Source organism: Anthonomus grandis (genome assembly GCF_022605725.1).
Source record: "Anthonomus grandis grandis chromosome 1 unlocalized genomic scaffold, icAntGran1.3 Chromosome35, whole genome shotgun sequence".
Classification (NCBI taxonomy): domain Eukaryota; kingdom Metazoa; phylum Arthropoda; class Insecta; order Coleoptera; family Curculionidae; genus Anthonomus; species Anthonomus grandis.
This window is the reverse complement of record NW_026088429.1, coordinates 377,011-401,703: the sequence shown is the minus strand read 5'-3', so window position 1 is coordinate 401,703 and position 24,693 is coordinate 377,011. Positions and strand designations below refer to the sequence as shown.

General features: G+C 33.3%; 2 protein-coding genes across 4 annotated transcripts in view; one reads left to right on the top strand and one right to left on the bottom strand.

Annotated features, from left to right (window-relative positions):
- LOC126749411 (uncharacterized) overlaps positions 1–24,693 on the top strand; it is a 71,156-nt gene that overhangs the window by 6,335 nt on the left and 40,128 nt on the right. For both annotated transcript variants that reach the window (XM_050459100.1, XM_050459099.1), the window contains exon 2: positions 23,870–24,235. In XM_050459100.1, the coding sequence (XP_050315057.1) occupies positions 23,870–24,235 (366 nt within the window). The remainder of the gene's footprint in view (positions 1–23,869; positions 24,236–24,693) is intronic.
- Positions 7,446–9,197, bottom strand: LOC126749414 (aspartate aminotransferase, mitochondrial-like). 2 transcript variants are annotated; one of them, XM_050459105.1, is made up of 7 exons: positions 8,899–9,197; positions 8,605–8,849; positions 8,272–8,554; positions 8,076–8,219; positions 7,873–8,022; positions 7,701–7,817; positions 7,446–7,644 (listed from the first exon to the last, which is right to left on the bottom strand). In XM_050459105.1, the coding sequence occupies exons 1-7, from the start codon at positions 9,110–9,112 to the stop codon at positions 7,505–7,507; spliced, it is 1,293 nt and encodes a 430-aa protein (XP_050315062.1). In that variant the 5' UTR covers positions 9,113–9,197; the 3' UTR covers positions 7,446–7,504. The 2 variants fall into 2 exon arrangements, with proteins under 2 accessions (XP_050315062.1, XP_050315063.1); XM_050459106.1 differs by lacking the exon at positions 7,446–7,644 and having other exon boundaries at positions 7,701–7,804.

Here is a 24,693-nt window from a genome sequence, read left to right as displayed (position 1 = left end):
TTTAAGAGTCTAGAATAAAAATAAATAAACGAGGATTATTATAAGTCTAAGTTACAATTCAAAAGATTTTTTTTGACAACATACAAGGTTTTTTGTTTTTTATTTTTTGCTTTATGAGCAAAATTTGGAGTTAGCAGGTTTGTGCTACCCAGGAACATTATTTTTTGGGAGATAGATGTTTTTCCTTAGTAAAATAAAACGAAATAAATGATCGGATTTTTTTTGCATTTATAGATTTTTTTATTAGAGCAAAAGTGAAATAAGCAGTCATTAATTCTCAAATAATATATCATCATAAAAACTGTGGTAATCTGAAGGAATAACTATTTTTAGAGCTTGTAAATCATCGTATTTTCTCTTTTTTATTTTTCTTCGAGCAGTGTACAAACTAGGCATTTCATTCCAGGTTTTCGTAGCAAGTTGTGAACGGCGCTGTGGAATGACATCCCACTCATCTCCAAACCTCAATAATTTAAAAAATACTTCCCCATTAGGATTATATTGCAGGGCTCTTATATCCGTAACCTTAAAAAAATATTACTTTAATATAAATAAATATTTCAAATACAGTAATAACAGCGCTACCTTTGGATCTCCTTTCATATTTCCGGGTCTTATAGCTTTTAGGAACTTAATGTCTCGAAAATTCTTTAAAAAAGTGTGGGTTAGATACTCGACGTCATATGGCTCTGGCACTTTTCTTGCTCTTTTGCAAATGGGAATATGGGGCAAATGGAATATGGGAATATGGGACATTTATGATTTAATTTTTCAACTGTCTCTCTATCAAAGCATGCATGCTGTCTACCTCCATTTGGGTATGACCAACTTCCAAAAACTTTTGTTCTATTATGACGTTGTTGGTCATAGCCAAATCAAGTAATGCATTACTCATTGTTACGTTTCTATTTTGATACGTACATCCATCACTATACAAATAATTTTTTCATTTTCTTTTACTTGAGGGATGACCTTATCTAGCAAGAATTTAAAAACAATTGAAGCAAACTCTTCTGCATTTAAGCCGCCTTCTGTTTCGTTTCATAAAAAGCATGCTCCCTGTTTGCTTTTTAGGTTAAACAAACAAAAATTATGAACACACAATTTTGTTCTGTAATACAATGAGGAGACATTAGAGCGAGGTGATAAAAGTACAGCCTGTAGGTCTATAGTAAAAACAAAATTCATTTCTTTATCCAACTCTTTTTCTTTCCTGGCTTCTTCTTTCATTTTAATATGTAAATTGTACTTCTGCTCATCGTCGACCTGTCCTAGTTTATGTGAAAAACAGATCGAACATTGATCCTTTTTTGGTTGGTATAACCCAAAATTTTTAACATCAAAAGCATTGTTAAATGTACACACGGATAGGGCTTTTACATTATGTTCAATACACCATTTTACATAAGCATCATAGACCGATTTTTTAGATGACCAGTCAGTCCAAAGATATTTTTTTTCTGTTGATTTCCTACAATAGTGTGACTCCATTGTCGGTAAAGAGTTTAGGAATTCACACATAGCTTCATTTTCCTTTTTAAATGATTTATTTTTAGATAATGCAGAAGTAGTTGCTATACTGTTTATATTTTCTTTTTGGTTTTGAATCCCTGTTGTCTTAATTTTTGCTGACTCTTTCCAATTTAGAACACACCATTTCCCTATGCATAATGTGTTTAGAAATAGGGTTTTACATACCCTGACCAATTCTTCCTCCTTTCTCAAGTTGTAAATTACAGAAGAATTTCTTTTTGAGATTAATTCATGTTTTCTATCTCTAGGCCTTTTGGTGGGTATAATCTGTATCAAGCTGTCAACAAAAACTTTTTTTTTGTCCCAATTCATTTCCCAAAATTTCTTAAATATATTTCGTCGGTCCTGTTCTGTTATAAGAAAACATCTTAATATTTTTCCTGTTTGTGACTTGCATGTGCACCTCTCCTTAAGGATTCTGGGAGGTTTTGGAACCCTATTATCCCAAGTATCATTTTGCTGCTTTCTACCAAAATATTTTCAACCTTTTTCTCAATTTTTTCGGTTCTTCTCATAATCCCATGTTTTCTTGTCTACCTGACACCTCTTTCTTCGTTTTCTTTTGGAAACCTCAATCTCAGTTTCAAAATCGGAGGTATCGGAGCTTTCAGAATAATCTACTAAACGCGGTGCGTAAACACTTTCATCACTAATATTATCTTCGAAAGAAGCTTCGCTGTCGTCAATTTTGCTACCTAACTTATCATTGGTTGTCGTGTCAGTATTGGACAAACTGAATTGAGGCTGCTTTTCTACGTCATTATCTTTATGCTCTATAGGTTGACCCTCTGGGGTATGTTTACTAAAATTAATGTTAGGAAAATCATCAGGTTGAAAATTGTCCATCTCAGCCATTGAAAATGTAGAAGATTGATCATCGATAATCATTGTAGAATTATTTTCAAGTTTGTCTAAGACATAGTATGTTTGCCCTAAAGTTAACCCCGATCTTTCTCCAATAGATGACTCTTCTGATTCGAACTCAAAAGAAGGGAATATTATATCATTTTGGGTCATATTTTGGTCATCAATGAATTCAATTGGTAGCGAGTTTATAAAATCTGGCTCATTTTCCAAACGGTCAATCAACGTCACCTGCTTATTTTGAGTGTCTTGTTTAGCTAGGGCCATGATTTTCTTTGTGCGGGAGCTCATTTTTAGAATAAAAAATCTAAAAAAAAACATTTAAAGTACAGTAGCCGTCACCGACAATTTATTTCGGTTACCTGCCAAAATATCAGCTTTCCATCTGTCAAATAATGCCATCCATTTGCTATTTATATTGTTTGACAGATGAAAAGTTATTTCTTTTGACAGGTGACCAAAATAGAATATTAACGATGACGGCTACTATAATAACGTGTTTTGATCAGCAAGAAAAAGGTTGGCCTTCCGCTGAAGGTCGTTTTTTGTAATTTTATAAACTGTATCTATTTGACGTTAAAATATTTAAAAATATTAAGGATAATAATGAGCGTTAATAAAAAGAGCTTAAAAATAGCAATTTTTGAAAATATTATTTTATAAATTAATTTTAAGACCCAATTGACACGCTTTGTAGAAAATAATATTGACAATTGTAAAATCGACCCTTACTTAATTAAAATTTTAAAAAAGTAGTAACTAGAAAAACGGCTATATCCAATGTAAATTACTTGGAGCAAAGATTTTATATTATACAAAACAGCTAACTCCATGTAATCTAAAAAAACCTTCAATAGAAGCTAGGATCGGAGAGAAAATTTACTAAAATGATAACAAAACACCCGGCAAACACAAAGTAATTAAATTACTTTTAATTTATAATAACTTGCAATTTTTAACATACATACGAGCTAAAACGAGAGCGATCAAGCCACGTGCATAGTCATAGTAAAATAACATGGAATATGACCGTTAAGCCGGGAGTTAGACGCTTTGCAATGTTGATATTTGCAATAATGGAGATAGCTGGTATACGTGCGGCGCGATTTACAAGAAAGTAATAATTTTTGGGAGTTAGCTGCTTTAATATATGATGTAGTAAGATGTCCTTTACAGGTTGGCGCCAAAATCGTTAAAAGTGGAGTTAGCCGGTTTACAGTTTAAGCCATCGATATTACTTTATTCAAGTAATAAATTGGTAACTGGTACCAAAAAAATATCTTATAAGTAAAAAATAGTAGTAAGAAATACGTAATATTAACTTAATACTTGACTATATAGTAATTATTACTTTGCGGTAACTCTGATGGTAGCTGATACCGCTTAGCGACCTGACCTAATTACCTTTACCACGTCGTTACTATAAAGTAGAAAATATTGGTCGGCGGGACGATTAAATGGGAACTTTTAAGTAAGCGCGATTACAAAGTTAAATTTCAAGTTCTTGCGACTACATAGGAACATCAAAATATTACCACGCAGTAATACACTTTGAAGTAATATTATCAGTAACAAGACCAAAATAGTTACCCTTATTTCTTCTTTAAAGTAATATTTACCACCTTGGCTATTAAAGCAAATTACCTTTAAGTAATTATTTCTACTATGCAGTAAAATATACTTTATAGTAGCATTTTTTTGCTTATTCCTAAGTCATTTTTACTTTGAAGTAACAAAAGAAACTTCTTGGTAACTCTAACAACAATTCGCCATATTTTTTTTAATTATTTGACTCCATTTTGTGAAAAGGTATTGCACGATTTTATGAATTTGCTAAAATCGGAATACTTTTACATTTTATGCAATTTTTATTAAATTATGGACTTCTTATATTCATAGGAGTAAAGAGGAGTGAAAAAAATTATCTACCTTCTTTAAAAAATTAAATTTAAATATTTAGACTTGGTATATTTTTTTGTTAAAACTCATTATTTTAATGAGGCGTTCTTTATTTTCGTCCTATATTGCCTATGTTTAACAGTAAAATTTGCTTCGTTTACATTTTTCCACTCCGGTAAGCGATAATATCAGCTTACAGTATGAAGTAGATTAACCCCGATACAACGCCATCAACGACATATAAAATTATTTGTGTTGACAAAGAAAGATATTCAAAATGTTTGCATAATATTGTCTCAGTAACTTCTTAGTAACTAGCACTGCACAATTACTACTTTATGACATCCCGAAAACCACTATGGGACGTTAAAAAGAAGTGCCCGGGACGATAGAATTACGTATTTGCTACAGCAAAATCATTCCCAATTTTGGTAAAAAAGTGGTAACAGAACGGTGCCTAAACGGTTCCCGCGACTGGTAACCACAACTTTAAAGTATTCTTTATAGTCGCGATTACGTAGCTGTTGCCAAAAATGCCAGTTGGGTGACTCTCCAGTTTTTCATAACTATTTCAATTCTTACCGAGCCTTGTATCGTCGTCTGATAAGAATCTCTAAGCAAACTTACTACTCCAACCGTTTAAGTGATTCATCTAACAAATATAAGGAGAGTTGGAAAATTATTAATGATATTCGTCACAATTGTGGTAAGCAGTCAAGACAATGCCCTGAAGTCTCTCCCAATGTTTTTAACAATTTTTTTTCTAATATTGCTCTACAACTTCAGCAAAATTTGAACCCTTCTGTGGATCCTCTTTCCTTTATGCCAGCCATTCATGTTCCAAATTCCTTCTTCTATTTACCTACAAACCTAAAGGAACTCAAGGATATTCTGTATACTGAAAAAAATAAAAATTCAACTGGAGAAGACAACCTTTCAGCTAAGATTTTTCTCAACCTTCCAGAAACGGCACTAAAGGCACTAGTTGACGCAATTAACCTTTCTTGGAGCAAGGAGATATTTCCATCTTGCCTAAAATCAGCTAAAGTTATCCCAATTCACAAGGGTGGAGCTCTTGATAATCCTTCCAACTTTCGTCCCATCTCTCTGACTCTCTCTTGTCTACGCTATCAAAGGTAATCGAAAAACTGGTTAAAAATCGAATAATGTTCTTTTAAAAGTCCAAAAACATCCTCACCAGACTTCAATTTGGCTTCCGTGAAAATACCAGTACCAATGATGCCATGTTTAATTTTTTTCATGAGCTTTACTCCCAGATAAATGCTGGTGGAGTTTCGGCGGCAGTTTTTTGTGATTTGTCGAAGGCTTTCGATTGTGTCTGCCACAGGATTCTGCTGCGGAAGCTTCATCATTATGGTTTTCGGGGAGTTTCATCTTCTTGGTTTGCTTCCTATCTGCAAGATCGGCAACAACGAGTGCTTGTAGGATCTAAGTACTCTGATTACCATTCTATCACCTTGGGAGTTCCTCAGGGTTCAGTTTTGGGGCCTATACTTTTTCTCCTATACATAAATGATCTTACCAATCTTAATGTACGCGGGAAATTTACTCTATTTGCCGATGATACCACACTTCTTTGGCACAGCCCAGACACAGATACTCTGCGAACTACATTAGCAACTGATCTTCAGGCAGTAAATCTCTGGGTTGAATCAACTTGCTGTCACTAAATCCTCAAAAAACCATATTATTGTGTTTTAAGTGTGCTCTACACCACGTGCCTTTTTCTAATTCAGTAGTTCAGCAGTTTGATAATACAAAATTTTTGGATATATTCATTGACAGAGAACTCAGATTTGAAGAGCATATCCTCGGTACTTGCAAAAAGGTGTCTTGAGCTTGGCATGGAGTTTGGAAGATCTGTATATTTTTCATTAATTGAATCCCACCTTAGGTATGCCATTTGCTTCTGGGGTAATGCAGCTGCCTGCCTTCTACAAATGCTGCTTGTTTTACAGAAGCGTTCTGTACGTTACATCTGTGGGGCTAAACCAAGAGATTCCTGTCGCCCATTATTTGTTAGGCTGGGCATACACACTGTCTTCTCCCTCTACATTCAGGAAGTGGCCTGCTTACTTTTTGCAAATCGCTTTAAATTTATAACCCCAAATCCAAGATACTTAACGCGTCAAGTGAACGATCTAAATCTTCCAATCCCCTCCTCCACATTAACTAAAAAATCTATTTTCTACGAGGGAATCAAAATTTTCAATCGTTTACCAGGTTGAATCAGGGAGGCAACATGTATTGACACTTTTAAACGTAAATTGAAAATACTTTTGACCAAAAAATGTTACTATTCACTGGATGAATACTACGTCGACACATTCTAATTTTCCCTAAGTGTAAGTTTACAGTATTTGAATTTTATTTGATTTGTTTGTATGGTTTGAATTCTTTGCTGTCTTATACTTGAGGAGATAATTATGGAATTTAATTTACTTTTTATATATTTTTTTTCTGATGTTTGTTTTGGAACTCGAGTGTGTATGGGGTGTAGTGGTTAAGTTTAGTGGTAGTAATTCGATCTGGAGACATGAGAGGATAAAAAGTATTAATCTGATGTTTTTATGTCCACTTCATAATTTGGGGTTGCTATTTTATTGCCACCACAACCCGCTGAACCAGGAAAAAACACTCTATCATTAATACTTGAATTAGGTGCCTCTGTCAAGTCAGCATTGATTGTGTCGATGTAGGTTAAATTCTTTTTATTAGCATCAAGAATTGATATATTATGTACTATTTCTTCTAGAAAGTCCTGTTTATTGATATCGACATATTAAATCTGTCCAGGAGTACATTTGTCAAGTTTAAAAGCATATTCGCTGAATTAAATTTGTGAATACGATTGTTGGCTTCTCTGTTATATTTGATGGAAGGCGTAGAATAAAATTAGTGTTCCATGAAGAATTCTTCAATTTTCGATTAAAATCTCTAAAAGAAGGGAATTTGCGTTTTGTAAATTTATTTGACCCAGTGCTTAAGATTAAAAGGTCAATAAAACAAAGGTCTTTGGTTGAACATGCAAACCACAAATTCATTTAAGTTATAATTAAATTATCTTAGGGTCATAATTAACTTCCGACATCAACTGCCTGGAAGTGATACCTACAAAATTAAAACACTTTTGGACAAATATTATATATTTCCCATTAGACCAAAATTTTAAAAAAATATTGGAGCATTACTTTGTGACTGCATGCATTGCTTTTGCCACATAATCTATATTAGGGCTTCCTAGGGATGCGATAGATATTCTCCCATCTGCTGTCATGTATACCGCAAACTCTTTTATGATTTTTTTCACTTCCTCAGGTTTTAAACCTAAAATGGCATTAAAACAGGGCATTTTGCGGCTTATATGCGATTTATTTTCGTACCTGTAAAGCTAAACATTCCAATTTGGTTAGTGATATGACTCCAATCTTTTTTAGATCCTTCCTTCTTTAGGGCCTCCACTAACTTCTGTCGACAACTCATTATCCTATCAGCAAGACCTTAAACCGTCAATTCTTATGCACTATCAAGGTTTTAAAGAGAATATATACGCACATTTAACATCTTGAAGCCATAAGCACTTTAATTCAGGATTGCCTAGGATTTCAGTGATTAATCTGGCCCCAAATGTGGGTGGATTAGAATACATGGCCCTTATAACGATCTTCATTTGTGATAATACTTTGGCCACTTCTTCCTTGGATCCTTACAGGCAACAAACGTTTTATTAAGTTAAACAAATTTAATTTAGTACTTACTGCATGTGAAGGTAAATGCCCCAATTCTCTCACCATACAGGCCCATATTTTTGGCGAAACTTTGTGCTACTGCCACTTGATGCCCATCATCTATAAACATTCTTACTGCTTTAGCATCCCGTTCAGGATCCCCAGAAGCAAAACCTTCAATTAAAATGGGAATTAATAAATATCGAATTTATGCAATAATTACTACCTTGATAAGCCATATCAAAGAAAGGAAAATGCTTTTTTTGCATACAGATTTGTGAAAAGGCTTTCCATTGTTCTGGGGTGGGGTCTACGCCAGTGGGATTGTGGGACACCGCATGGAACACCACAATGGACTCATCTGGAATGCAGCAGAGGTTTTCGGACATTCCCTTAAAATCCAACCCGATGGTCTTGGGGTCATAGTAAGTGTAGTATTTCCATGGTATGCCTGAGTGTAAAAAGACGTTACGGTGGTTGCCCCATGTAGGGTTAGAAATGTATGCTTCCTGAAACAATGTGCCTATTTAATTTGATTATGGAGAAGTTTGTTAGTTACCTTGTTTCCTTTATAGAACATTCCTAGGAAGGCAGCTCCTAATCTTATTGCGCCGGTGCCAGAGAGACTCTGCACAGTCATGTTTAATCCTTCTTTTAAAATACATGAATCTTTCCCCAGTGCCAGCTCAACAGCCACTTTGTTGAACTCGGGCATACCAGCAATGGGTAGATATTCATGGTTTCCGCACTTTTTGTACACAATTTCCTCTGCTTTACGTACACAAGGCAGCACATAAGGCTTTCCTATGAAAATTTAAAAGAATTTCCATTTTTGAATTCGTTAAGCACTTACCATCGTCTGACCTGTAAGCTCCCACCCCGAGCATCACCTTTTTGGGGTTCTTATCGGCCTTGAAGGCTTCCGCCACCCCAAAAATGGGGTCGGCGGGACCCTGTTCCACATGACCGAACACCGAGGGTTTACAACAGCTGCTAAAAGACCCCACCAACCCTCGTTTTGGGAAATGTTTAAGAGATAACAGTTTGGATTTCTTTATGGCCGACATAGTTAAATAATTTAGTCTTAAAAAGAAAGCTGATGACGAACATTTAAATTGACAAATTACTGACACTTTTTATATTAATTCCTATATACCTGTGAGGTATAAACAACCAGGGAAGGAATGTTCTCTTATTTGGGTCCAATTCTTTTTCTTTTGTATGTCAATGATCTTACAAATCTGGACATTTTTCGGGAAAAATTATCTTATTTGCCGATGATACCACAATTTTTTGGCATGGATCAAATATAGTGGGTCCTTGCATTTGACTGATGATGAAATTCCAGAGTATACGGGACTGGTTTGACTCAAATAGTCTGTCATTGAACTTCAATAAGACCAAAATCCTGACGTTTAGGGGTAAGCTTGGGGATGTGTCTATTGGCGGTAAACAAGTTGCTGAATACTCTAGCAGTAGATTTCTTGGTGTTATCCTTGATAGGGTGTTGTTGATGGGAATTTAACGTTATTACATGATTTTTCTGTCATTTTTTCACTTGCATCAATATAACTCTATCTCAAATACTCACAACAGAATCCTTGACCAGGTACTATCAAATTGTGTATGTCAGGTTACTTGGGGTTTTCCACTAGTTCCTGAAGACTCTTATCATCCTGCTATTTCTATTTTTGTAAGAGTTTATATCCAGAGTCAAAGGAAGTTTGAGGCTAACTCTCAGAGTGTGGGCAATAACTTTAGAAAAGCCAAATTTCCATTGTTATGTCAGCTTATTTTTGAGGTCCAATGGGACTTCTTGCATGATATAGTTGACGTTAATGAAGCTGTATCTAGCTTTTACACTAAATTAAATACCGCTTTTGCGCAATCGGTCCCTCTGTTTAAAAGGCGTCATAGCAAATATGATTATCCTAGTTGGTATACCTCTGAAATTGTAAAAGACCTAGGCTACATAATAGATGGAAAAAAACAAAATCCATTGTTGATTACAATGTCTTTAAAGCATTATGGGCCACCATTAAATCAAATATCGATTTAGCATATAAAGATTATATAGTCAATACTGAGAAATATATTAGAAAAAAAGACCCGAAAAAATTTTGGAAATATATACAGGAAAGGCGAAGAACGTCTAGAATTCCTGGGTCAATGAGTTTTAACAATATCAGTTTATATTGAGGAAAAAGTCCATTCTGAAGTGGAGTCAATATAATATTATTTTACTCCACTTCTTTATTGTCTACCTAAAATACATAAACAAAACTATCCTGTGAGACCCGTAGTTTCCTATATCGATTCTCCCTCCTCAAAACTTTCCTCCTGGTTAAGGTCTATCCTCCCTCAACTCACCAATTTCTCTAACCCACTCTCAATAAAAAACTCATATGAACTTACCAAAAATTTAATAAAAACAGACTCATTTCTTGTTTCCTTCAATGTTTCTATCCTATTTCCAAGCATCCCACCAGAATATTGTTTATTATACACCCGAGAACTTCTCTTTTCACAAAGCAATCTACCTACTCATATCATATTAGAAATTTGTTCTCTTATCGACAGTGTACTGAAGCAAAACTTGAAATGAAAACATTGAATGAAAACAAGTTGATAATAAATTATATTGTCAAAAGTCTGGTCTTGCAATGGGTTCCAACTTATCACCTTTTCTAGCAGAATTGTTATGTTTTTTCTTGAAAGAAAGATCTCAAATTGCGAGATTTATAAAAAAAAAAAAAGATGTTGGTATAGGTACGTCGATGACGTATTTACAGTTTTCACTGGTTCCACGGAGGACTTACTGGAATTTCAGGCATTTCTAAACTCTATCAATCCTTCTGTTCATTTCACTCTCGAACAGGAACAATCAGGCAATCTACCTTCATCGGTTTAGCAGTCGTACAGAGTAGACGTCTATACTCGTAGGAGGCGCCGGTGCTCAGTTTTGTTTTGTTTTGATTCGTTTTGATTTAATTTAAATTGTTTTAATCTAGTGTTGCGTGTTTACATTAACGTGCTATATTTTCGCGGTACAAGTGTTTCCTAAAAAACTAATTAAGTTCCTGCGTCAGTTTTATAAACAAACTCTGTTTTGACTACATTTAAAATTATCTGGCTACCATTGACCTTAACTTGAAATAATTGAACACTAACCCTAGGAGGTGCAATTGTGTGTTTTGTTGTACGTTTGTTTCCTGCGTTGGGTTTAAGTTCAAGTTACTGTTTACTTGCAGTTCCTGTTTTTACCATTAATATTTATTTCAATTTAATAATATTTCCTTATAATCTAAAATTAACCGCAGTTTCAAATGTTGTCAGAGGAGGGCTTTTCTAAATTATTGCTGCATCTCTTGTATTTCAATGTTCCACCCAAGTTGTCTGGAAAGAAAAGAGAACAGGAAGGAAAAATTAATCAGCAAAAGATTTATGATTTGTTGACAGAATTGAAAGAGAAGGATAGACATCTAGAGAGAATGAGAAGAAACAGCATGGTTTTTGAAGACGAAGTGTCGGAGGCCGAAAAGAAGTTTTTTTCATCCCTGGAAAATCTGCATAAATGGAATGAAGAACTTAAAGTTGAATTGGAAAACTTAAAAATTAAAGAAGGTGAATTGTTGGCATTACTGGAAGTGAGTGAAAGGGCATGTCTTAAGTTCAATTCACAAATTAGCGAGCTAAATATCCTAAATAAAAATTTAATTGTAACGATAAAAACATTAGAAAATAAGTCTTCAACTTATAAAAAAGCTTGCTATAAAAAGACGTAAACGACTTAAATAAGAAGATGTTAGACTCCGTAAAGGTGTTGGAGGTTGAAAAAGATACCTGTTATTCCGACATTTGTGCATTGAAGGAACAGTTACAGATATCTAAAACTGTTGTTATTAATTCTCCAACACAGCTAGCAACTAGGCCAAATACACCTGACGATAGTCGACCTCGGCTTCTCTTTGTTGGTGGAAATTGTAGCAGAGTGTTCCTAAAACATTTACGTTTAAAGTTTCAAGCTTACTACAAGGTCCAGTGTTTCCTGAAGCCGGGCAGTTCAAGCAGTGAAATGATTAGGACAGCATCAAATTTAGTTAAGGACTTTACGAAAGAAGATTTTTTAATAGTAATGTTAAATGGAATTTGTTCTTCATCTGATGTTTTAAAAAATTTAATTCAAAATCATGTTGATACAAACACTTTAGTGATGACAAGCCCTTATGCTTATTTAAACCATAATGTTATCTATAATAGTAATAAGGCCCTTTATCGTACTTTTCATGCAAATAATATTAATCTGTATGGGATTTTAGAGTCTAATCACGTCAGTAACTTTGGTTCAGACTTGGCATCATTATTACATGCACATATTTTCAAATATTTTAAAATTAATATTTCATCGAATAAATTGTCTTTGAATCATCAAATTAATGAGTCTGAACTGATTACTGATCGTGAATTGAATTCTTCTTTTTTATAGACATGTCCACGAAGGTTGAATCTCATGCATGTTTATATTAATTAGCTCTTCGAAAAGCTTAAGTAACTTTATTCTTAATATACAATCCCTAAGAAACAAGATGGATGAGCTTCATCTTTTGCTGGACACATGTAATTTTCCTGATATTGTACTTCTGACTGAACACTGGTTGAGGCCTAGTGAATGTTTTTTAATATCTGATTATGTTCCTATATCAAATTTTTGTCGTCAACAATCTATACATGGAGGAACCATGATCTTGGCTAGGCAAACAATTGAAACGATTTTTTGTATTATTGATATTATTGATTTTGTATATTATCTTCTGTTAGAGAATGTTTTTGAATTCTCTCTTTCTTTTTGTAAGCGTTTTAATTTATATATTCTTTATGTTTATAGGCCACCTACAGGAGATATTGCTATGTGTCTGGACAAACTTGATTCTCTTTTATCCCAGTTGTCCCTACACTCTGGGGTTATATTGGCTGGTAACTTTAATATCAACTACACTGATGAAACCTTGCCACGTACTTCTCTTTCAAGTATTTTAAATTCTTACGACTTGAAAATGCACGTTCTTTCTCCCACACGAATAACTTCTTCATTTGCAACTACAATTGACTATTTATGTACAAATTTTGATGACGTTTTATGCACAGTACTCCCATCTGGTATTTCCGACCATGAAGCTATTCTTGCTAAAATGCCATATAATACTGTATCATCTTCATCTCATTATATGGGAAGAATTTTCAGCAGGAGAAATTTCAATGCTTTTTCTGCTGCTACAGCTTCGGTAAATTGGAATGCACTTGAAACGGCTTCTGACCCACTTACTTTATTTTTTCAAGTTCTGTGTGATAAGATCAATCAGTGCTTTCCTAAAATGAGGCTTAAAACTAAGAAACGAAAACCATGGGTCACAAGAGGCCTTAGAATTTCAGCTAAAAACCTCCGTTCTTTGACTAAATTGTGCAAATATACAACAAATGAAAATATCCTTGTATATCATCAGAAATACCGTAGTCTGTACAGAAAGACAATTAAAGCAGCAAAATCTAATTATTATAGGGATCGCTTAAATATGTCATCAAATAGGCAAAGAGAGTGTTGGTTGATTATTAATGATTTTAGACATTGCCATAGAAAAGTATCTGAACCGGAGTTAAGACCTGACATTTTAAACGACTATTATTGTGATATACCTAATATCTTGCTCAAGGGCATTCGTAGTAACATTGATCCCTTAAACTATTTTCAACAAGTGTCGGTTGAGCATTTATTTTTCTTTCATCCTGTCGATCTTACCGAAGTAAAAAATGAAATCAAACGCCTAAAAAACCATAAATCATCTGGAGCTGATGGGGTATCTTCGAGGTTGTTACTCTTTTTGCCTGAGTCAGCCTTAAATGCTTTAGTTTCTGCCATAAACAATTCTTTACATTTGGCATTTTTCCTTCATGTTTAAAAGAGGCAGTAGTTATCCCTCTTCATAAGGGTGGAGATTTGGATCAGCCTTGTAATTTCCGTCCCATTTCTATTTTGTCTACCCTCTCTAAGATAGTTGAAAAACTTGCAAAAAGCAGAATTTTGTTCTTTTTACATCATAATGGCATTTTGTCTGCAAATCAGTTTGGATTTCAAGCCGGTAAAGGGACTCATGATGCTGTTTTTAGCTTTTTGGAGAGCGTCTATGTGTCCTTGAATTCTGGAGAGTCATCGGCGGCAGTGTTTTGTGATCTATCCAAAGCATTTGACTGTGTGGATCATGGAATACTGTTATCTAAGCTCGATTAATTTTGGGTTTTTATGTTTTTGCAGTAAATTAAAAGTTATTATATATATTATTTATCAATATGAGCAGTTACTAGGGCGTAGATTTATATTTTCTTTACATTAATTGTGTTTATTATTTGGATTTATCATATATTACTTAAAACCTGCACCCACTTAAAATTTAAATTGTTAATTACTCAACCTGCATATTTCTATTGCCCACATACAATCATAATCAATTTATAAATATTTTTTATTCATAATTGTTAAACTGTACTTGAGGGTGATTTATTATTTTCTTGATATATTTTTGTATATCGTATGATTGGTAGATACTTCTGGAGCCATCTTTATTATGTAATGATGTTGTTTGTTGCGTTAATATTTAGTTTAAAGGAGTTCTTTGTTTAAGTACAGTTATTTTATTTATTTTTTTAAAATTTTTATGGCGTGAAAATGAAAGTAGCGCATATTAATTTGCGCTCAATAAACACAGCTTTCAATGACTTTCAGACTTTGATTGTAAATTCAAATAATTTTGATGTTATTTTAGTCACAGAAACTTGGCTTTCTAATGGTCAGGATGTATGTGTTTTCAAAATGCCGGGCTATAATTTTTATATGAAAAACAGAGATGGTAGAGGAGGCGGTGTGGGTGCCTATGTTAAAGATCACTTAGATGTAGACTTAATTATATTTGATTTCCCAATAACTAAAGAACTTGAATATATCTTTTTAAAAATAAAGCTAAAATCTTCTTCTATTGCCATTGGTAATTTTTATCGCCCCCCAAATATAAACATAGGTCCTCTTTTGAAAGATTTTGATAACAGTTTATCTGAAGTTGTTCCAAATTTTGATGTGGTATTATGTTTAGGAGACTTTAATATTAACTTTTTTGATTTTAATAATGTTGTCCTTAACTGTTTTGACTCATATAATCTTGTTCAGATACTTAACGAACCAACTCGGATAACTCAAAATTCAAGCAAGCTTATAGATCCAATTTTTATCAGTGATACCACATTAGTTGCATCCTCTGGTACACTCTCTGCCGATACAATCTCTGATCACAGACTCGTTTTTGTTGACTTAAAACTAAAATCTAATAAACCTTTATCAAAACTTGTTACGTATCGTTGTTTTAAAGGTTTTGTTTTAAATGATTTTTTGTCCGATCTCTACAATTTGCCTTGGATGGACATTGTTTATGAGAACGATATAGACAAAAAATTACTTCTTTTTACTAATTTTTTAAACAGACTTTTTGATATTCATGCTCCCTTTAAAGAATCTAGAGTGACAAAACCTCATGCTCCGTGGCTAACAGAAAATTTGAAGGCTGTCATGAAGGAGCGAGATAAAGCCTTACAAAAATTTAAGCGTACTAAAGAACCTCAAGATTGGGACCGGTACAAAGAACTACGTAATTTTACAGTTTCTGTACTGAGATCCGAAAAAAAGGCCTATCTCAATTTTATTTCTAGACAAAAAAACATAAAAAAAACATGGTCAGCACTAAGATCGTTAAATGTCCTAAGCTCAAGTGATAGCAAGTTATCACCTAATTTAACAGATCCAAACTTAATGAACCAGCATTTTTCTCAATTTTTTAACAACAGATCTAACGACTGTGATGAAACTATAGAATTTTACGAAAACAACAAATTCAGCGCATCGAAAAAATTTAAGCTTTCCATGTGTTCTATAGAAGATGTTCATAAAATTATTCAAAACATGAAAACTACTGCTTGTGGCACAGATAAAATCACATCATCTATGTTAAAATATTGCAGTCCATTTATTGATCCTTACATAACTAATATTATTAACAGTTGCATAGAACAAAATTATTTTCCTCAAAGTTGAAAAACTGCAATAGGAATACCTTTACCAAAATCAAAAAAGCCAGAGACCTTCAATGACTTACGCATTATAGCAATTTTACCTGCCATTTCGAAAATAATGGAGAAAATTTTATACAGCCAGATGTACTCATATTTAAATGATAATGGTATGATCTCAGAATTGCAAAACGGGTTTCGTAAGGGGTATTCCACATCCTCCGCCTTGGCTGTGGTAACTGATGATATAATTGATGCACTGGATCATGGACTTGAAAGTATTCTTATACTATTAGATTACTCCAAGGCATTTGACACTATAAATCATCGACTCTTGTTGGCAAAGCTAAGATATTACGGTTTCGACGTCGACTCACTGTCACTCATCGCATCATACTTCTCTAACAGGTCACAAAAAGTGTTTGTTAATGGTGTGTACTCGGAGTCTAGTGCCATACTATCAGGAGTACCTCAGGGCTCTATCCTTGGCCCTCTTTTCTTTATTATTTACACTTCTGAACTTATAAGCTCTCTTCATGTCGGAAAGATACAAGCTTTTGCTGACGATACCCAGTTGTACAGGGTGAGTTTTTCAAAGCGCGGAGTAGTATTATGCATTGATGATATTATTTATCGATGACGTGCTCCTGGACTATTATTTGGTTAAGCATTCTTCACATTTTAAAAATATTTTGGACTATACAGGGTGTTCCGAAAAAGCAGGGCACTACAAAAGTTAATTTTTTTAAATGGAACACCCTGTATTGCAAAACATTTTTGAATTCTTTGCGTAATTACCAATCTTTTTTGATAATAGTTTAATATGCCAAAAATTAATAGTTTAGGAGATAAATCAAATTTTGTTAAAAATTTAGAATTTGCACGCATCTCTTTAATATTAAAATTTAGCACCTAAATTTTGAATACAGACTTAATTTTTATCATCAGAAGTAAAATAAAGTTACTTTGATATGCGTGCTATGTAAAATTATTCATTTTGTTATACAGGGTGTTTTTTTTGAAAGGCCAAACTTGCCCAACTTTAAATATAAAAATCTCTCTTATTTTAAATGAAACACCCTGTATATTTTCATGTCATCTAATAGCTTACTTAAGAGCCTATAAATTTTATTAATAATGTCCTATCTCTATATCTAACAGTTTTTGAGATATCATGGATTTTTCTGTTTTTCTCCTGTAAAAACTGACAATGCCGACTTAAAGTTTTGAAGCATCTCGTATTTTTTATGTATCCATCAAGGCGCCGTGGAAACAAATGAAAAAAATCTCAATAACAAAAAGACAGTTACATTAGTTAATTAGAGATTAATAGTTAGATTTGTTTTAAGGTGTTTTTTAGATATTTGTTTTCAATATTAAAAATGAATTATTCAAGAAATGAATTTATTGATATGATTTTTGTTTTGGGTGAAGCAAATAAAAATTGTCTGCTAGCTCAAAGGCTATATAGAGAAAAATATCCTCAACGGCACACACCCGATTCCCGCAGTTTTCGCGTTGTTATGGACCGATTTATGACGACTGGTAGCGTGGATCTGCCAAAACGTAATGTTGCTAATAGGGTGGCAAATGAAGGTAAAGAACTTGAAATTCTTTTGCAAATTGAGGAGGATCCCTACATTGGTAGCCGTAGGTTAGCCTTACTTTCTGATGTTTCGCAGACAACGGTAAACCGGACAACACGGAAATATAAGTACATTCACAATCAAGATTTTCAGCTACGTGTAACTTTTTGTGAATGGTTACTTCGCAAAATTGAAATTAATCCAAATTTTGTTAACTATATTATGTATTCCGACGAGGCGACATTTAAAAGCAATGGTGCTGTCAATAGGCATAATATGCACTATTATGCAACAGAGAACCCTCATTGGGTACGTGAGGTTCAGCACCAGAATCATTGGTCCCTTAATGTATGGTGCGGCACCCATAATAACCGTATAATTGGACCATATTTTTTTAATGAACCTTTGAATGGGCATTCATATCGAGTATTTTTACAGCAGCAATTGCCTGAATTATTAGAAGAAGTCAATCTCCAGGAACGGCAAAGTATGTGGTTTCAACAAGATGGTGCGCCTCCCCATTTTCATCGTGCAGTAAGGGAATATTTGGATCAAGAATATCCTCAAAGATGGATTGGTCGCGGAGGATTTGTTGCATGGCCGCCAAGGTCTTGCGATCTTACGCCGCTAGATTTCTTTCTGTGGGGTTATCTCAAAGATAAAGTCTATGCAACAAAACCAACTACAAGGGAGGATATGATTATTAGAATTAGGGATGCCTGTCAAACCGTAACACCAGGAATGTTATACCATGTTCGACAAAATATAATTAAAAGAATTAATATTTGTATCGAACAAGGAGGACATATCTTTGAACATTTGTTGAACAGAAATTAACTTTTATTATATAAAAATAAGTGAATTTAATAAAAAGAAACGTCCATAAATTTGTTTCATTTTATAAGAAAAAAATAACACGAAATGAAGAAATATAAGTATATTTCAAAAACTATTAGAGATAGGGATAGAATATTATTAATAAAATTTATAGGCTCTTAAGTAAGCTATTAGATGACATGAAAATATACAGGGTGTTTCATTTAAAATAAGAGAGATTTTTATATTTAAAGTTGGGCAAGTTTGGCCTTTCAAAAAAAACACCCTGTATAACAAAATGAATAATTTTACATAGTACGCATATCAAAGTAACTTTATTTTACTTCTGATGATAAAAATTAAGTCTGTATTCAAAATTTAGGTGCTAAATTTTAATATTAAAGAGATGCGTGCAAATTCTAAATTTTTAACAAAATTTGATTTATCTCCTAAACTATTAGTTTTTGGCATATTAAACCATTATCAAAAAAGATTGGTAATTACGCAAAGAATTCAAATGTTTTGCAATACAGGGTGTTCCATTTAAAAAAATTAACTTTTGTAGTGCTCTGCTTTTTCGGAGCACTCTGTATAGTCCAAAATATTTTTAAAATGTGAAGAATGCTTAACCAAATAATAGTCCAGGAGCACGTCATCGATAAATAATATCATCAATGCATAATACTACTCCGCGCTTTGAAAAACTCACCCTGTACTATCACTTCTCTTCAAAAGACTTTGTTACTTGTAACGAAACTATCAATCATGAACTAAACAACCTAAAAGATCTCTCTAAAAAACATGGCCTTCAACTAAATCCATCAAAATCAAAACTTATGCTGTTTGGCAAAAGAAATCAAAACGAATATTTAAAAAATAATATTAAAATCAAAATAGATGACCAAATATTACCATTTTGTAATTCTGCTCGTAATCTAGGTGTTATACTTGATTGTCAGCTTAATTTCTCCGATCATATTAAGTTACTTCTACAAAGGTCATTTACATCGCTTAAGCAACTATATTCCAATAGAAACCTTTTAGGTACCAAGTTAATGGCAATGTTATGTGAAACTCTTGTACTTTCCCACTTTAACTATGCTGATTTTATTTATGGCCCTTGTCTTCGTCAAGCGGAACAATATCGTATTCAAAAGGTGCAGAATACATGTATCCGTCTAATTTTTAATTTAAGAAAGTCAGATCACGTATCACATAAAATTAATGAGTTGAACTGGTTAAATATGTCAAATCGTAGAACTCAACATTTGGGTCTTTTTATGCATGGTTTAATTACTAATTCAAAATTCATATCTAAATCTCTAAAAAATAAATTTAAAACCAATTTGAGCGTCCATGATATAAATACCAGAAATAAATTTAAATATATTATTCCTCAACATAATACAAGAACATACAAGAAGTCTTTTACTTATAATGCGATTAAAACATGTAATTCCTTGCCAAACAATGATTTACTACTTTATAATTTTACCAAGTTTAAGTCAGGATTTAGGTTGTATTTGTTTAGAGATCAGTTGAGCTCCTATTTTTTAACTCACTAGTATGGTGTGCTCCAGAGGTAACATGATGGTTGTTTACGATTGCATACAAAGGTATTTGTTTGTGTACAGTCTTGTTTTGGTGCAGGTTGTGAGTTTTATATCTCCTCCGTGTTGGGTATAAGTATTTTTTTGGTGTGAACAATTGTTTCTTTATAATATTTTATCTTTATATTATTTTTCTTATTATTATTATGTATGATTACCGAAATTTATTTATTATTTATTAGGGTTAAGTTTGAGTAGCCTTAGGCTAGACTTCGCCTTTTTTTTCCATTTGTAATATTTGTCAATCTATTGTTTTTTTTTTTGAATAAAAGACGATTATTATTATTATTATTATTATTATTATTATTATTATTATTATTATTATAAATATGGTTTTAGGGGCGTAGCGTTGTGATGGCTTAAGTCCTATCTATCAAATCGTACTCAGAAGGTTACAGTGCCTGGGTGTTTGTCTGCTTCTAGATCCCTAAAATGCGGCATTCCCCAGGGTTCAGTGTTGGGACCACTGTTATTTTTACTGTATGTGGATGACTTGAGTTCATTGAAACTGCAGGGCAAGGTGGTTCAGTTTGCTGATGATACCACCATACTATGGAGCCATAAAAATTCTGATTATATTAAGACTTGTTTCCTTGAAGAACTTCAGATTTTATCAGGGTGGTGTGCTTCCAACAGGCTCGTGTTTAATGTAAGAAAGACGTCTATTATGGGGTTTAAGTGCGATGTTCAGGGTCTGATGTTTGACGAAAATTCTCTCTTGCAGAATAAAGAGTGCTACAAGTTCCTAGGAATTACCATTGATGGTCGCCTTCGGTTTGAAGATCATATTTTACATTTAGCTGGGAAATTATCTTCTGGATGTTTTGCACTAAGAATGGCAAAACAAGAGCTGGGAGGGGTGGTTGCACGTTCAGTGTACTTTTCACTTATTGAATCTCATATTCGGTATGGCTTGCCTTTTTGGGGTTTAACTAATAAGGGGCTACTTAACATTGTCTTTGTTATTCAAAAAAAAGCAGTTAGATACCTGTGTTCTGCTAAGTTAGGAGATTCTTGCAAACTCTCTTCATTTCTGAGAAAATCCTAACTCTTTTTTCACTCTTTATCTTAGAAACAGCTGCTCTTATTCACAAAATTCCCAAACTACCCTCTGACACTGGCCCGTCGTGTAAATGATGTTCCCCTACCTACTCCTACGTCTTCCCTTACCAAAAACTCATTAATTTACAATCATGTTCCTCTATGTGTTAGACATATATCGGATGTTGAGAAATTTAAAAGAGAATTAAAGTCGCTTTTATTGCCTAAGGCATATTATAACCTGGATGACTTGTTTAATGATAGGTTTTAACCTTGGACATGTTGGAAAGTTTTTTTTCTCTAGTTTTGTCAACAAGTTTACCTTTATTTAGTAATTGATTGTTTTATTTAGTTATCTTTAATTCAAATATGTTCAAAAAGTTTTGTCTTCTTGTGTTTAAATTCGTTCATTGTTTTGTCAATTCTTGAAATTGTATGTTTGTTTTGTTTTTTTTTGCTTGTAGGATGCTTGTACACAAGATTATTCTTACGTAATATAGCACATTTTCTTTCTTTCTTTCTTTCTTTCTTTCTTTCTTTCTTTCTTTCTTTCTTTCTTTCTTTCTTTCTTTCTTTCTTTCTTTCTTTCTTTCTTTCTTTACCTTTTTTAGACCTCTTAATTAAAAGAACAAACAACATAAAACTCGAACTTGAAATTTATAGAAAACCAACTGCTACGGATAACGTTATACCCTTCTTTTCAAACCATCCAGTTAATCAAAAGCTTTCCGCATTTAACTCACTTCTCCACCGTCTTTTTAATATCCCTCTTTCTCAAAAACATTTTAAAAAGGAACTCAATATAATTTTTCAAATTGCTCGGAACAATGTCAAATCCTGACAAAATAATAAATTCTCTTTATTTTAAAGATCTTTACAAATATCTAAACAAGCCACATATATACAAAACCGATGGCGTTTACAGAAGCATATCATATTTTGGAAACATATCCCATCAGGTTGCCAAGAGTTTGTCGAGGGACTCCGATGAGGGAAATTGTGAAGTCTCTCTGTACTATCTTTAACTTATCTCTTTGTACAAGCACCTTTTCTAAAAATTGGAAATTTGCCAAAATTTGTCATATCTTTAAATCGTCGAATTTCCATACTATCAAACTTCTCTAAGGTCTTTGAAATTTGCCTATATTATGATGAGTCTCTTTCACTAAGTAAAAGATTTAATATTACCAATCCAGCATGGTTTCTTTCAATCCAGATCTACAGTAACTAACCTGACATCATTTCTTTAGACTGCATATAAGGCTATAAATAATAAATGTCAACTAGACGTGATTTACACGAATTTCGCCAAAGCCTTTGATATAATGGACCATGGATTTCTTGCACAGAAACTTATAAGCTTGGTTTTCATTCTAATCTTGTACAATTTTTTGCTTCCTATCTGGCGGATGAACACTAGTTTGTAAAGTATAATGGGTTTAGGTCATATGTTTATAAAGCAAATATTGGTGCTCCTCAGGGTAGCAATTTTGCTCCTTTTTTGTTTTCCATTTTTATCAATGACATATCTGTTAACATTTTAAGCAATAGTCTTCTGTTTGCTGACGACCTAAAGATATTTCGCATTGTAACTAACTGGGATGACTGTTTGCTTCTCCAAAATGATATTAATTCAATCTACTACTGGTGCAAGATTAATAGGCTTCCTCTTAATAATGAAAAGTGAAAAAAGATGTCCATTTCTTTGCTAAAAAATGAAATTAGCTTCGACTATATATTAAATAGTACAATTCTTTCTAACTGTGATTATGTTTGTGATTTGGGTGTCACTATTGACAAGAAGCTTAATTTTTGCAATCATATCGATGATGTCATAAAGTCATCTTTAGAATCTCTTGGTTTTATTATAAGAGCTACATCAGACTTCACTAGTATATCAAGTAGAATTATCTTATTTAATTCCCTAATAAAATCGCGATTACTTTATGCAGCTGGTATCCAAACTATACTGTTATACTGTTATAGACTTTGTTTAACGTAAATTTTTAAAACATATCGCTTTTAAAACTGATGGAATTTATCCGGAACAAGGTTACGATCAGCACTTGTTACTCAGCAGATTCAATATGCTTTCCCTTCATCAGGAAACCATTTGTGCAGGTTTGCTTTTTCTTTTCAAATTGTGTAATGGTCATATTAACTGACCGGAATTGCTATTAGCTCTACACTTTGTTGTGCCTTGTATTAATACTAGAAGAGAAAACATTTTTTACTTACAAACACATAGCACAAATTTAGCAAAGAAAGAGCCTTTATACAGAGCATGCTCTTGGTTTAACTTGGTCCATTTGAGTCTGAATGTCGATCTCGTCATTTAAAAAAATTATTGTCAAATAATATCGTAAACCTATTTAGTTAATATCCCTCTTATATATATATTTTTTCTTCTTGAACATATTTTATGTTTACCTATTATTATTATTTTTCATGATATATGAATTGTTATTACTTATATTTTGGTATATTGTCTTAGTGATTAGGATTAGATTCTTATTAGACAATAAATAAATTTGAATTTGAAATTTATTAATCACAATTTTTTACAAAAGGGCCCCCAACCTTGCCGAACTGTTTTCGATGTATGCCACCCTGTATGTTTATAACAATAAAGCTTATTTTGATTGGATTTGATTTGATATTGTAGTTGTGGCAAAACCTAAAGTTGCTGCTGCTGCCCCAAAAGCACCTGCTTCCTCTGGAATAAGAGGGATTTTAAAGAACCCTCAGGGTCAACCGAAAGAAGTGGATTTCATCCCTTTGACTGTTCCGGAGTATGTTAAACCCAGAGCCTCCTGGAAGCAGGTCTTCGAGTGTGCACAGAAGAGTGGATGGAAGAGTTCTAGTGAGGATCCCGTGGGAAGATCTGAGGAGGATGGGGAAAGCGTTGAGGAGTACGAGGAGTTTAGGAGGAGTCTGGGTTCGGAAGAGAGTCGCGTTGCGAGGGAGACGATGGTCGAGGAAGGGATTTTAAAGACTTCTAGTGCTGCCAGTGTAATTGGAGACGGGTTAGGTGAGTTTATTATAAAATGTAACATTATTCGTTTAAAATAATCCAGTATGTCATCAGTAGCGATCTAGCAGTCGTACGTAACGGTCGTGTTTTCCCTTCGTTTGAGGCTCTGTCGGTTCCCAAGTATTATTTACTTATTTATAAAGGGGGAAAAACCCAATCACAATTCTGTTAAACTTTTAAATTCACAACAGTAATACATAATATAGGTAATAGACGTAAATATAGGAAATCATTAAGTAATGATAATTAATAATATCGAACCTAAACTTACTAAAACCTGACGCAGGAATTTGTTATAAGTTTCAAAAAGGTCAATATCATGATGTTGGTTTGCTAATCTCATTGTTCTAGTGAGGAAGTTATTATGACCATAGTACGGTGGATTGGGTAATAAAAGCTATGAGTGGTTCTAGTTGTTCTTAGTGGAGCATGAATATTGATTTTTTGAAATAGCT

Excerpts from the sequence above, each read along its gene's own strand:
- LOC126749414 (XM_050459105.1), bottom strand. The coding sequence starts at position 9,112 with ATGTCGGCCATAAAGAAATCCAAACTGTTATCTCTTAAACATTTCCCA. Across the intron at positions 7,818-7,872 it reads ATGGCTTCAAGATGTTAAAT|GTCTTGCTGATAGGATAATG; the intron begins GTGCGTATATAT and ends TGACGGTTTAAG. Across the intron at positions 7,645-7,700 it reads TGGAATGTTTAGCTTTACAG|GTTTAAAACCTGAGGAAGTG; the intron begins GTACGAAAATAA and ends ATGCCATTTTAG.